The 13,898-nt window shown below is 44.9% G+C and overlaps 1 protein-coding gene across 1 annotated transcript in view; it reads left to right on the top strand.

The window, feature by feature from the left end:
• Positions 1-1,851: 1,851 nt before the first annotated feature.
• The window catches only part of LOC110506447 (immunoglobulin superfamily DCC subclass member 4), an 89,981-nt gene continuing 77,934 nt past the window's right edge, over positions 1,852-13,898 (top strand). Inside the window, exon 1 of the mRNA XM_036963662.2 lies at positions 1,852-2,469. Coding sequence (XP_036819557.2) covers positions 2,394-2,469 — 76 coding nt within the window. The 5' untranslated portion in view covers positions 1,852-2,393. The remainder of the gene's footprint in view (positions 2,470-13,898) is intronic.

Below are 13,898 nucleotides of genomic sequence, written 5' to 3'. Positions count from 1 at the left end.
ATCATCCTTTTAAAATCTTAGCTAGCAGTCATGAATCAAGTCGACAATCTACTGGCAAACCCTTTAAATCTTTGTCAAATGAATATACATTATAGATAAAACGTATAAGTGCTCATCGGCCATTAGACATAAATATAACACAACAAGTTGGCTATTGCAAATTCAACAATGAGTGGTTTGGAAGGAATCAGTGGCTAACTGCAAGCATTGCAATCTATCATTAGCCTGCTATTCAGTGGAGTGGGTGTGTGGTCCCAATTCTGGGTTTAAGGGTCTCTTTTCACATTAAAATGATAAACATTCAACATTGGCCATGCTGTCAATCCAGTATGATTTCTGGAGCGCTCAAAACAACTGTTAACTCTGACTTCAGTGAGGTCAATCAACTGGGAACTCAGAAACAAACGAGCTCCGACTGGGAAAATAAGTTTTGAACCTTGTTTTTTTTTCAGTGCCCAGTTGTCTTGAAAGCACTATAAATCCAGAGAGTGTCAGACAAAATTTTCCCACAAAGGCCCGCAGCGCCACCTTTCTGTTCAAATGAACACAGCACAACACAGTGAGTCCAAAAATGTATTGTATGCTGCTGCATAAGTGATGTAATATGCCAGGGAGATATGTATCCCTTAGCTAAGTAAGTATGCATCCCTTAGCTAGGTAATACTAAGTGTATGTTGTGTAGCAAGCTGTTACTAGCCCATGTGCCTCACCCTAATAATTTGGTCTATTTTCCCCTCTTAATTTCGCCTACTGTTCTGACTTGGTGGTGCACATGTGTAACTGTATAGCTTTTATCCGTCCCTCGCCCCAACCCGGGCTCGAACCATGGACCCTCTGCACACATCAACTACAGTCACCCACGAAGCATCGTTACCCATCGCTCCACAAAAGATGCGGCCCTTGCATTGCAAGGGGAACAACTACTTCAGGTCTCAGAGTGAGTGACGTCACCGATTGAAACGCTATTAGCGTGCACCACCGCTAACTAGCTAGCCATTTCACATCGGTTACACATGTAGCCTATAACCTGTTTTAGAGAAATGTAATCATTGAATATTGTAAGAGCTTTCATTGTCTGCTTATATGCAGCCTTTATTTATCCTACTGTTCTGACTTGGTGTACTGGGAGAACACTGTAAGAACGGCCCATGTTCTGAATTATTTCGCTGTACATTTCAAAAGTTCTGAACAAATAGATATATTGACTATGTCAATCCCATTAATGTCTTAACCGAAATTACGGATTGCTTCTTATCCGCATGTCATACCCTTATGCCATAGTTTGTACATCTCAATTGTCAGTGGAAACCACATTTGTTTAAGCAAGTCAGCCAAATCAGCTATGTTTTTTAAAGTCAGTAAATGAGGCTGAATGAACTGTTTCACTGCCAGACAAGACTCAGCTGATATCCAGGTGTAGCAGTGGTAAAGGTGTTGGCTCTGCTGTTGGGACAGCTTTATGTAGGACCCTAACAGTTTGTGGGCACCGTTTGTCACTGTTATAGTGCAATTAATGTATTGTTTAGTGCTGTGTTGTGTAGTGGCTTTGCTGGCATGCATTCCCAATTATACATTTTTTGTTTCCCCCACCAAGATGTACATGCTAAAATCACCACTTCTGTTTTAAACATCAGTTGACCAAGCTGCGTCTCCTTATGAAACTGCAGAATTCTATTTTTATTATTTTTTTTACCTTTATTTAACTAGGAAAGTCAGTGAAGAACAATGTATTATTTACAGTGAAGGCCTACCCTGACCAAACGTGATTTACGCTGGGCCAATTGTGCTCCGACCTATGGGTCTCCCAATCACGACCGGATGTGATACAGCCTGGATTCGAACCGCTGTAGTGACGCCTCTTGCACTGAGATGCTGTGCATTCGACCGCTGCGCTACTCGGGAGCCCAATACAGCGAGTTTGATTGTAGGTCTTTTCTGGCTATATTGGCACGGCTGCGGCGCACATCAGTCTATTCACGAGCGTAGAGCTCAAAAACGACGAAAGGGGGTGTGTGAAATTATTGGCAGCGTTTCAGGTGGCTCCAATAGACACCTAAAGCGTGACTTGCCCGTGTGTTTGAGGGAGAGTGTGTGTATATGCGCATACGTCCGTGCGTGCGCGCGTGTGTGCCACACACACTTGCATTCGCTCACAACATGGCGATGAAGCGCCGAGAGACACGACGGCTCTCTCCCAACTAAATGCGACCCTGTTCTGAGTGAAAGCAGGGGACTATGTCAAAGGGATATACATGAACTAATAGCCAACTAATAGCCTACTTCAGAGAGGGGATTATTGCGGATTGTATTAGATATATATATATATATATATTGCTAGCGGTATAGCTGGCTGTAGAGACCCACACGCTGCTTCACCCCTCTGCTGGAAATCAATGCTTTACATGGCGGTGGAGACTATCTGGGTTTTCTATCTACTTTCGTTGGGCTTCTGTGGACCATCCGCTCAAGGTAAGTCGCTTAGCTTAATAGAAATGTTATTGACTTGCGCACGCCTTTCAAGTTAGTAATGTATTCAATTATAGTTATCTTTCAGAACATTTGCAGGTGCGATAACAAGAGATTGGTTAGTGAACACATTTTGCACCTTGCTCGTTGCAGTGTTTGTATCTAACTGTTGAGTCTAGGTATCAGGACTATCAAAGGCTGTAACGTGCTTATTTTTGTTCAATAGCCTATTCGTCTTCCAGCACACGCTGTCTGGTTTCTCTTTGCTCAATGCTGGACTGCCGGTTACAAAGTTAGTTGCACATCTGCAACTATGTAACCATTATCTGCCCATAACGTATTTAATGTTACTGCGGAGTCATGCGTTCGTTCTTTGAAGACATGTGTTGTGGAGTTGAGTTTGAGGAATGTGGGTTGCGTTTCAATGAGCGTTAAACATGTGCCCCGTGGGTTTTCTGCACAAATATAATTTTTCACAATTAAAATAGCGTTGCCGGTGGGACAAAATCGTTTTTCAGATGTCACTATTTTATAAATCGAACGCAATACCCCATATTACGACAGTTGTTTGCCTCTAGTAAGGTGTATGCCAAAATAACACTGTTATTACAAGTATTTATGAGCTGCCCATACCTGACACACGATCTGGATTTTTAAAAATGCCTAAAACAATAACGTTTTTATTTTTTATTTTTTTTAAAATCTATTGTCACAATTGTATTTATGTTGTGCTCTTGCCTCAAAACAAATGCAGGCTTATTATGTTTGGGTGGTGTTTGAATCGTCATATCAAACATGTGCTTTGTGTTTTTGGGGGCTTGGGAGAGGATGCACTTGGTCGCTGCCTTTCAGGCATTGCGGTGGCCTTCAGATAGAGAAGGGAAGCTGTGATTTGAGAGCCAGGGAGCCACCGATAGGCGGCGAGGGAGCGAGGCAGGCGCTGAGCGAGAGAGACCAGCCACAGCATTAACATGACAAAGAAAAGTGCAGGAGCACGGGAGGAGAAACATGAAATAGGCCGATGGGATTTTGTTCTGCATTAGCCTATTTGACGTAGCTCACTTTAGAGGAAAGGCAAACATATTGGATCATTGCTTTGAAAAACCTGGAGGAATAGTGGTATCAGGGCTGACAATGCTTTCCTGTTAATCAAGATGCATGGAGGAGCATCCCTGTTCTACCTGAATATGTACAAGTGAGACTTCAAGTATGGCTTGCAAACCTATAGGATCGGAAAATTAGTTGTTGATCATGTCATTTGGACTAATGCATTTTCAATGCTTGAGAGCACAAACTGTGTACCTTGATAATGCATTTTCTACCCATTCTATCCATCATGTTGTCTCAATGTGGTTTAAGATGGAGATACAAACTACAGTACATTATCTTGAGGGGTTGCTTGTGTGTGTGTTTGGAGCAGGCAACAGTGGCATGTGCTCATCACAAGGCCCACAGTAGTGTGTTTGAGCATCTCCCTCAGCCCTCATACACCCTGGTGTGTGTTCCCACAGTGGAGCACTGTAGAGCCTTCGCTGGACTGGTGGGAGCTTTCGTGTGAGTGTGGCATGTTTGGAGAGAGAAAGAGGAATGTTATGGGTGGTGGGTTGGTTGGGAGGGTATTGTGGGAACTGGAGCTGGCGAATGGAGGTTACTGGGTGGAAGTAGGGGGTGATAGTGGGGCAGGGATGAATTGACGGGTGCATGGGACTTCGCTACATCAGATCCACAAACAAAGAGCTTGTTTTTTTCCATTCGAAAGATCAAATGAAAATATGTCAACTCTGCTGAACTCATCAGGAACAAATGAATGCTGTGGGTGAGTGTGTGTGTAGACAAGCTCTCTCTCTCGCTCTCTTTCACTCTCACTCTCACTCTCACTCTCACCCAGTACTCCTGCTAGGAGTGTCACATGCACACCGACCAAATTATTGGGGTTTTACTGAACCCTCATCACTACTTCACTCAAAAGAGGCCTCCTCTCTATGGTTCCCAGCATTGTCTCCCATTCTCCTTTTATTCTCTAATCCTGACTCGCTCTAGTCATCCTATCTCACCCATGGTCAATGATTTAATGCTCAGTGTTAATCAGCCCACTGACCCCTGCTTCAATTTGACTCCTCCTCACTCTTCCTGCCTCTGTCTGAAACTCAACTGACCTCTGCCCCTCCGAGTCCTTCGTCATTGACTCTGTTCAATGCCTCCCTCCCCTTCATTCCCCCTTCTTTATGTAATCACATATATTAACTGGTTGTGATTGGTGAAAGAAGTAGGTTGGTAGGTAACCTTAGTTACCCACAGGGCCTATATACACCTAATCCATCTCTATTACATGCCACTAGTCTGCAGCACCCCACCTCAGCCCCTGTCTGCAGCTACCTCAGCACCCTACCTCAGCCCCTGTCTGCAGCTACCTCAGCACCCTACCTCAGCCCCTGTCTGCAGCCACCTCAGCACCCTACCTCAGCCCCTGTCTGCAGCCACCTCAGCACCCTACCCCAACCCTTGCCTACAGCACCCTACCTCAGCCCCTGTCTGCAGCTACCTCAGCCCCCTGCCTCAGCCCCTGTCTGCAGCACCCCACCTCAGCCCCTATCTGCAGCTACCTCAGCACCCTACCTCAGTCTCTGTCTGCAGCTACCTCCGCACCCTACCTAAACCCTTGCCTACAGCACCCTACCTCAGCCTCTGTCTGCAGCTACCTCAGCACCCTACCTCAGCCCCTGTCTGCAGCTACCTCAGCACTCTACCTCAGTCTCTGTCTGCAGCTACCTCAGCACCCTACCTCAGCCCCTGTCTGCAGCTACCTCAGCACTCTACCTCAGTCTCTGTCTGCAGCTACCTCAGCACCCTACCTCAGTCTCTGTCTGCAGCACCGTACCTCAGCCCCTGTCTGCAGCTACCTGAGCACCCTACCACAACCCTTGCCTACAGCACCCTACCTCAGCCTCTGTCTGCAGCTACCTCAACACCCTACCTCAGCCCCTGTCTGCAGCTACCTCAGCACTCTACCTCAGTCTCTGTGTGCAGCTACCTCAGCACCCTACCTCAGTCTCTGTCTGCAGCACCGTACCTCAGCCCCTGTCTGCAGCTACCTCAGCACCCTACCTCAGCCCCTGTCTGCAGCTACCTCAGCACCCTACCTCAGCCCCTGTCTGCAGCTACCTCAGCACCCTACCTCAGCCCCTGTCTGCAGCTACCTCAGCACCCTACCTCAGCCCCTGTCTGCAGCTACCTCAGCACCCTACCTCAGCCCCTGTCTGCAGCTACCTCAGCACCCTACCTCAACCCTTGCCTACAGCACCCTACCTCAGCCCCTGTCTGCAGCCACCTCAGCACCCTACCTCAGCCCCTGTCTACAGCACCGTACCTCAGCCCCTGTCTGCAGCTACCTCAGCACCCTACCTCAACCCTTGCCTACAGCACCCTACCTCAGCCCCTGTCTGCAGCCACCTCAGCACCCTACCTCAACCCTTGTCTACAGCACCGTACCTCAGCCCCTGTCTGCAGCTACCTCAGCACCGTACCTCAGCCCCTGTCTGCAGCTACCTCAGCACCCTACCTCAACCCTTGCCTACAGCACCCTACCTCAGCCCCTGTCTGCAGCCACCTCAGCACCCTACCTCAACCCTTGTCTACAGCACCGTACCTCAGCCCCTGTCTGCAGCTACCTCAGCACCGTACCTCAGCCCCTGTCTGCAGCTACCTCAGCACCCTACCTCAGCCCCTGTCTGCAGCTACCTCAGCACCCTACCTCAGTCTCTGTGCGCTTGGCTAAAGTTATTTGAACTTTGTCTGTCAAAAATCCGCTTGTAATAAAAGCCGTCTTATTTTATTTATTGTGCCCATATCTCAATCCCTTGGTCCTTGAGGTGTGATTGCTGTGTTTCTGACAGCCCAATGGGGTGGAAATGGCATGTTTATAAGCATGATGAGTGTAGTGTGTGTCTGACTGTGCCTACTAGGGCTGAGAGTTATCCAGAATTTCAGTCCTGTCAAACCGTACATTTTTTTACCGCACAAAACCATTTACGTAACAGCGATCTTGATCCAGAAGAGAATTGAATGTCTCTGCTGTAACCAAGAAGTTTGATCTTGACATCTAGACACTTAGCTAGCAGGTCAGCAAGCCAAATGCACAGCTGGAGCCCTGAGCCAGATCTGATTTATTTGACACAACTTAGATGTCTTGTTATAAGCAGTGGCATAGGACGCCCCCGCAATGGCAGTGAAAATCATACCGTTGGTATTTCGAAATACCCCGGTATATGGTATAAGCAGTATATCGCCCAAGCCTAGTGCCTACTCTATTTGTATGTGAGTGCATCTTGATCCCCCTGGAGATACACAGCTAAATTAGGATGCATATTATTTAAAGAGGCCCCAGGCTGAATTTGAGCTGCATATCTTTGTCCGGTGAAGATGTTGGTTTGTATGGCTGGCCGGGTGTGTCTGTTCATGTTTGGTAGTGTCAGAGGAGGACCAATCCTAGTCCCAGGGGCGGCAGGGTAGCCTAGTAGTTAGAGCATTGGACTAGTAACCGGAAGGTTGCAAGTTCAAATCCCCGAGCTGACGAGGTACAAATCTGTCGTTCTGCCCCTGAACAGGCAGTTAACCCACTGTTCCTAGGCCGTCATTGAAAATAAGAATTTGTTCTTAACTGACTTGCCTAGTTAAATAAAGGTAAAAATAAATAAATAAAGGACGGTTCAGAGGGAAGTAGCTTGAATGAGACAGGGAGACTTTCACTTTTACTGTATGTCTGGCCCCTGGTGTCTACTGGGCTCTTTATTGTGGTGGCCTTGAGGTTCAGGGTTTCTGTGGTTGCCTGTATGTGATTCAGAGAGCTTCCCTTTAACCAGAATACTGTCAAACCTCAGACGAGTAGTCAGGAAGCAGAGGTCGTCATGTTAGTAGAACCCGTCTTTGTTGTGGATTACAATGCCAGTCAAAATGTTATTCACCCAATTTTACGTTAAAGTTTAGTGATTTATTTCACTCAATACATTTCAGTATCTGGAAATATTTGACTGGTTACACTTCATGCTATTGTGTGTGTGTGTGTGTGTGTAGTAACACAATGGAGCGGAATGTTTTTGTTGTTATTACCAGTGCACCAATTCAACTTTTCTGTGGTAGACTTTTGATCTGCACCGAAACGCTTTACGTGTACGTGTAACGTACGTCATGATGTTGAGATCCGTCCACCTGTGAATGTAAGACGTCCATCCTCCTGCACTGTTGGAGATGTCTGGTCTCTAAAGCCTCTTTCCCTGCTCTGATGGCTGCCAGCTGGGATAAGAGCAGAGCTCATTCTGCTCAATTAGACGGCACCTAAATCTCTGTAGGCTGACGTCTAGGATTCCTCTAAGTTTCTCAAAACAACCTTTACACTTCAGCCAACTCCGCACTAAAAAAAGGCTTATTGGTTTTTAAGTGATGCTACTTATTTGACTTATCTCTGCAATCGGTTTTGGGATGATTATTTAGTGAACACAATCATCCCAACATCACAACACACAGGCCTACTCCTTTTACATAGTCACGGACGACTGCTACACTGCATGACCCTCAAGTCCATTTCCCAGTACTGGCTGTGGGGAGTTCCCACTGGCTGTGGGGAGTTTTGATGTTCTCTAGAAATACATATCAGTGCCAAAGGGACTTCAGAGAGAGCGTTGTGAGTATTGATGCCCGCCCCCCCCCCACCCCCCGGCTATAAACAGCCCAGGATCAATAGTGCTGGATCAATATGCTGTGTGATGTGTTTGTCACAGGCTCAGGGATGGGTCCAGTCAGGTGATCCCCAGAGTATTCCACTACAGCTAGGGCGCTGAATGTTAAAACACTCAGGTGCTGCTGCTGTGTGGCCACTGCCTACTGTCGGCTAGTTTTAACAGGACGATACTGCTATCTTGAAGAAAAGTAGTTGATTTGATGGATTCATTTTTGTATTGTATAATGCCACACGTTAGCTTCATCAATATATTTATTTTAGATTGTTCTTATTTATTATGTCTGGCTCATTATGGTTTGTGAGCTGTGAAATCTAAGGGATAATAATTTAGCCGTTAAAAGACGTGTCTGTGTGGCAAACGAGTCACAAGCTACAGGCTATATGTTTTTGTTCTGTTGTGTGTGTGCTTTAGGCAGTGATGGTGATTTGTGTGTGTGAGAGCAGGGTCTCTTCCTCACGGCGCTGGTTGGGTAAACAGTCATGCGATCACATTCCATCCATTCCGCACTGCTGTCCACTCAGTCACATGACCAAGGAGGAGTAGCATGGGGCTTGTAGTGGGGAGGGGGACTGAGGAGGGGAGAGAACCCTGATTGAGTAGGCATGGTGCAGAGTAGGTCCCAGTCCCAAATAAATCCCTTGCCCCTACCTCTAAATACTTTTTGCATATCTGAAAAGATAAGAAGGGTATAAACAATATGTTATAGATCTACTTATGACTGCTCTAATTACGTTGGTATCCAGTTTATAATAGCAATAATGCACCTCTGGGGTTTGTGGTATATGGTCAATATACCATGGCTAAGGGCTGTATCCAGGCACTCCGCGTTGCGTCGTGCTTAAGAACAGCCCTTAGCCGTGGTAAATTGTCCATATTCCACAAACCCCAGAGGTGCATTATTGCTTAATTAACCCTCTTTTATGCTAGGTGGGTTTTTCACCATATTGCTTAATCCAATCAATGACTGTATATATGAATGGACAAAGCCCTTGATCATGTGACACCATTCATATGTGAAGACTCAATAATAGCGCATTGAAGCCCAATGAAGTCGCTTAAGATGTGGTCTCATGGAGACATAATATGCACAGTTTTAGCTGCTCCAGGAAGAGACGTTGCAGGCTAGCTCAGTGCTGCCCCTTCTTATTGAGTAACTCAAGTTGAAGGCCGACCGGGGTACGGTATGCTGCCGTTAGCAACTAAATTGTTCTTATAGCTTCTTTTGGGTGCGATTTGGTGTGATTTGGTGTATTAGAAGCAATTATTGGTAACGTAATTGTTGAGTATTTTTATTTTATTTACATGAAGATAGCCATTTTTCCATTCACTGTAATGAGGGATCCTGTTTTCTGCTAACAATGCCTGCAGTACCGTGTTTGGCCTTGAACTTCCGTGGCTTCAATAAGAGGGGGCAGTCGTTCTATGCTGCATCCAATTTAAGAGACTGGAAGGGTTCAGTAGGAGCAGGAGCTAGGGGTTTATATTGGGCTCGGCGTAAGAGGTTGTACAGAGTACACACACACACAAAACTCTGTAGCATGTGACACAAATCCAACCAGAGTACCTGGCCGCCAGAGTGAAGGAAAAGCAGCCAACAAGTGCTCAGCATATGTGGGAGCTCCTTCAAGACTGTTGGAAAAGCATTCCAGGTGAAGCTGGTTGAGAGAATGCCACGAGTGTGCAAAGCTGTCATCAATGCAAAGGGAGGCTACTTTGAAGAATGTCAAATATAAAATATATTTTGATATGTTTAACACTTTTTTTTCCATAGTTTTGATGTCTTCACTATTATTCTACAATGTAGAAAATAGTAAAAAATTAAGAAACACCCTTGAATGCGTAGGTGTGTTCAATATTTTGACTGGTACTATGTCTATGTATAATTGTGGTCAAATATATTGTCCACCTTGCACCATTCACTATTTATTCTATAATTAATTGAAATTGAGAACTTTTGGTGTTTACAAGTATTTGTTTGATTTACAACTGCACAGAATCCCCCCAAAATTATATATTTCACTTAAAAGTCAAAAAATGACCTGGACTAAGTTGGTCAAAGATTCAAAATAATTTGGTTGGAGGCAAGTGAGTTGTTCATTGTGTAGTTTATCTCACCTGTGGTAAGTTGCAGGGTAGAAATAGCAATTTAACCCGAGAAAACAGAACATTCTTACAAGTATATGACCAATATATCATCTTAATTCATAACACACCACCACTCGGTTTCTATCAGTGCTGTTGATCACTGCCTCGTGATACTATCAAGTGTCTCCCTCCGAAACCACTTGGTTGAATTGATCAAATCAAATCTCAGACACAATAATAAAACGTCAAAGGGGGAGTTCTGGTTTTTTAATAGTCTGTGTCCCTCTCTCTCCAACCCTGCAGCTACAATATATGACCTTGTGGTTGCCCTGGAAGGGCTTTCCCCTCCTGCAGCCTCCCGTCCGTCCCATGTTAGTTTTGTTGCTGGCGTTGTTGACCCATTGATGTAGCCGTGGCCGCACCGAGGCCCCTAGCCCCATGCTGCTCTGAGGCCCTTTGTAAAGCCTATAGGAGCACAGGGCTGTGATTGAAGCAGCCCAGGATGTGCATGGATGAGTACTGTACATAGAGTGAGCACACCAGCAGTCCTGAAGCACCGGAGGGGAACAAATGCTAGCTCAGGCCATGTTTCTCTTCTCTGTTGTTTCTCTCTGTCTGTCTCTGTCTCTGTTTCTGTCTCTGTCTATCTGTCTGCCTCCTATTGTTAATGTTGCAGACTGTCCTTTTGAGTATAAATGTAAACATGAGAGGGAAAGAGTCTAGCTCCCTGGGCCTCTGCTATCTCTCCAGAACCGCATTATGATTGGTCACTTTACTGTACGCCTGGCCTATATGATAAACAGTATAAATGTGATAAAGAGTATAAATCCAGTTTGTGCCAACTTGAGAGCGGTGTGAAAAGTCATGTGGGTGACTGTGAGAATCGTGCTGTAGTTGAACCGCTGGAACGGCCAGCACCTGACACTGCAGCTGCTGCTGGGGTGGCGTGCCTTTCCCCACTCAGTGTGTGACTCAAACTCTACGTAGCCTGTCCTGGATGGAATTACAGCATGTGGATATTACTCTTGAGAGTCCAACTGAAAATCACCACCAAGGCAATGTACTGTTTAGTGTTTCCCAACTTCTCCATTGTTGTCGTTTGGTCTAGACCAAGACAAGGTACATAGACGGAGCAGAACGAATATGACCCCCACTGAGTGAAATTTAAGGCAATATGCAGTATATTCCATGTCGTATCCCAGAAATGGACTTGCCACAGGGCAGTTTTGGCAAATGCCAGACTGGCTGGTCCATCTTCAGTCCAGTGGGCTTGTCTAGATGCGTAGAATGATCATTATTTGGTTAATAATGCGAGCCTAGAGGAAAAAGGGGGACTTAAACAAGAGCCAGAGAGAGATATTAATGTGTGTGCTTTACCTCTTCGCCCTACTCTAGAGAGTGGCGACAGTGATTCCGTTTTTCTCCGGGAAGGATCTGATAACATTATACCCCACTTCAGCAGGCTGTCGGTGTCGCAGATAAAGCTATCAGGTTAAATGTGTAGACAATTGTGAGATATGTTTGGTTGTATAAAATTGTCGGCATGTCAATGTTATTGTACGTGGAGCTCCCTAGTGCGTGGTGAAACTGGAGAGTCCCTCCCTGTCCACCTTGGTTTATGGCTGCCTGGGACTTTCCTCCTTGTTGCTGCAATGTTTGAAAACTGATTTTAATGACCATTAATCCTATGCATACCTGTTATGATAAATGTCTTTATTGTACAGTTATTCATTTATATACAATATTGGGAATTTGTGTAATAATTATGAGATTTGAATATTAGCAGGTACCTTTTCCAAAGCCACACAGTTGATATAGATGTTTTCAACTACTGTAGTTACGCCACTTGGACCACAAATTGTTTTAAAAAACATGATTTGATATTCCTGTGAGTGGGTGGGTAGGCAGGCGTAAACCCTTTGTCTTCATGCACATAAAGTATTTTAATTTTAATTACATTTTATGCTGACACACACACACACACACACACAGGGGCAAACGCATGTTCCAACGTCCTGCTGATCGTCAGACTATTTGCACAGTGCTATCAATCAGCCCATCTGTCTCTGTCCACCCATTCTGTGGGGCTGGCGCAGTGCACATAATGTTCCCTGCTCCTGTGGGTACATACACATGTTCACACTAGAGGTCGACTGATTCATCGGAATGGCCGATTTAATTAGGGCCAATTTAAAGTTTTCATAACAATCGGAAATCGGTATTTTTGGACACTGACTTGGCCAATTTAAAAAATATATATTATTATTATTATTATTATTATAAAAACATTTTTTTACACCTTTATTTAAAACTTCTTATGGCTGCAGGGGCAGTATTGAGTAGCTTGGATGAAAGGTGCCCAGAATAAACGGCCTGCTCCTCAGTCCCAGTTGCTAATATATGCATATCATTAGTAGTATTGGATAGAAAACACTCTGAAGTTTCAAAAACTGTTTGAATGATGCCTGTGAGTATAACAGAACTCATATGGCAGGCAAAAACCTGAGAAGAAATCCAAACAGGAAGTGGAAAATCTGAGGTTGGTCGATTTTCAACCCTGCCCCTATTGAATACACAGTAGGGCTTCCACTAGATGTGAACTGTCTTTAGAAACTTGAATGAGGCTTCTACTGTGTTTTGGAGCTGGATGGGAGCTCTTTGAGTCAGTGGTCTGGCAGAGAGCCAGGTCCTGGTCACCCGCATTTCACATGATAGCGACCTGCGTTCCATGGCTTCTCTACAGACATAGGATTCATGATAACAACATCCTAAAGATTGATTCTATACTTAGTTTGACAAGATTCTTCGACCTGTAATATAACTTTTTGAAGTTTTCGTCCCGACTTTCGGCTGGACCTGCATGAGTGTTTGGACTTGTTAAACCGGGTGAAAAGCAGGGCCCACTTAAATGTCGCCTACAAAACAAGGACACGACCGTGAAGCTTACTTTGTCTATAGTGCCACTAACAAAGAAAACTACCCACAAATACCAAAGGAAAAAAGGCTGCCTAAGTATTATTCCCAATCAGAGACAACGATAGACAGTTGTCCCTGATTGAGAACCATACCTGGCCAAAACATAGAAATAAAGAACATAGAGTTTCCCACCCGAGTCACACCCTGACCAACCAAACAGAGAATAAAAAGATCTCTATGGTCAGGGCGTGACAGACTGGTTGTGTTTGACACATATAAAAGGTTATACATTTTAAAAGTTAAATTACAAATATGTAGGCTATATTAAGGTGTTAAATTATAGGTGTTTGAGGAATAGCCGCCCGGATTGGAGAGGAGGAAGAGTGCATGTTAAACTTGTCGGGAGCATGTGGTCACACAACTGTATGACGATTTGGGTGAATGATGATGCGCAACAAACACAGCCTCTCAGTATCAGAAGTAAAAACACAGCAAGACGGACCTGCTACTGTGCCTTTCTAGACCTTATAAAGTGCCGAGTAGACCCACAACTAATCCAAATGGAATGAAACATTCAAATCACAGGGCTTTTGCGCCATTATTCAAATTACATTTTTTACTGAAGCCTAGATTTGAATTTTGTACTCGCTTGAAAACAATAGTGCAATTATTCAATACATTGTGGTGTTGTAGGCT

This window comes from Oncorhynchus mykiss, chromosome 26 (assembly GCF_057628025.1).
Source record: "Oncorhynchus mykiss isolate SJ-2025 chromosome 26, ASM5762802v1, whole genome shotgun sequence".
NCBI lineage: Eukaryota > Metazoa > Chordata > Actinopteri > Salmoniformes > Salmonidae > Oncorhynchus > Oncorhynchus mykiss.
This window is presented reverse-complemented; position numbering and strand designations above follow the sequence as displayed.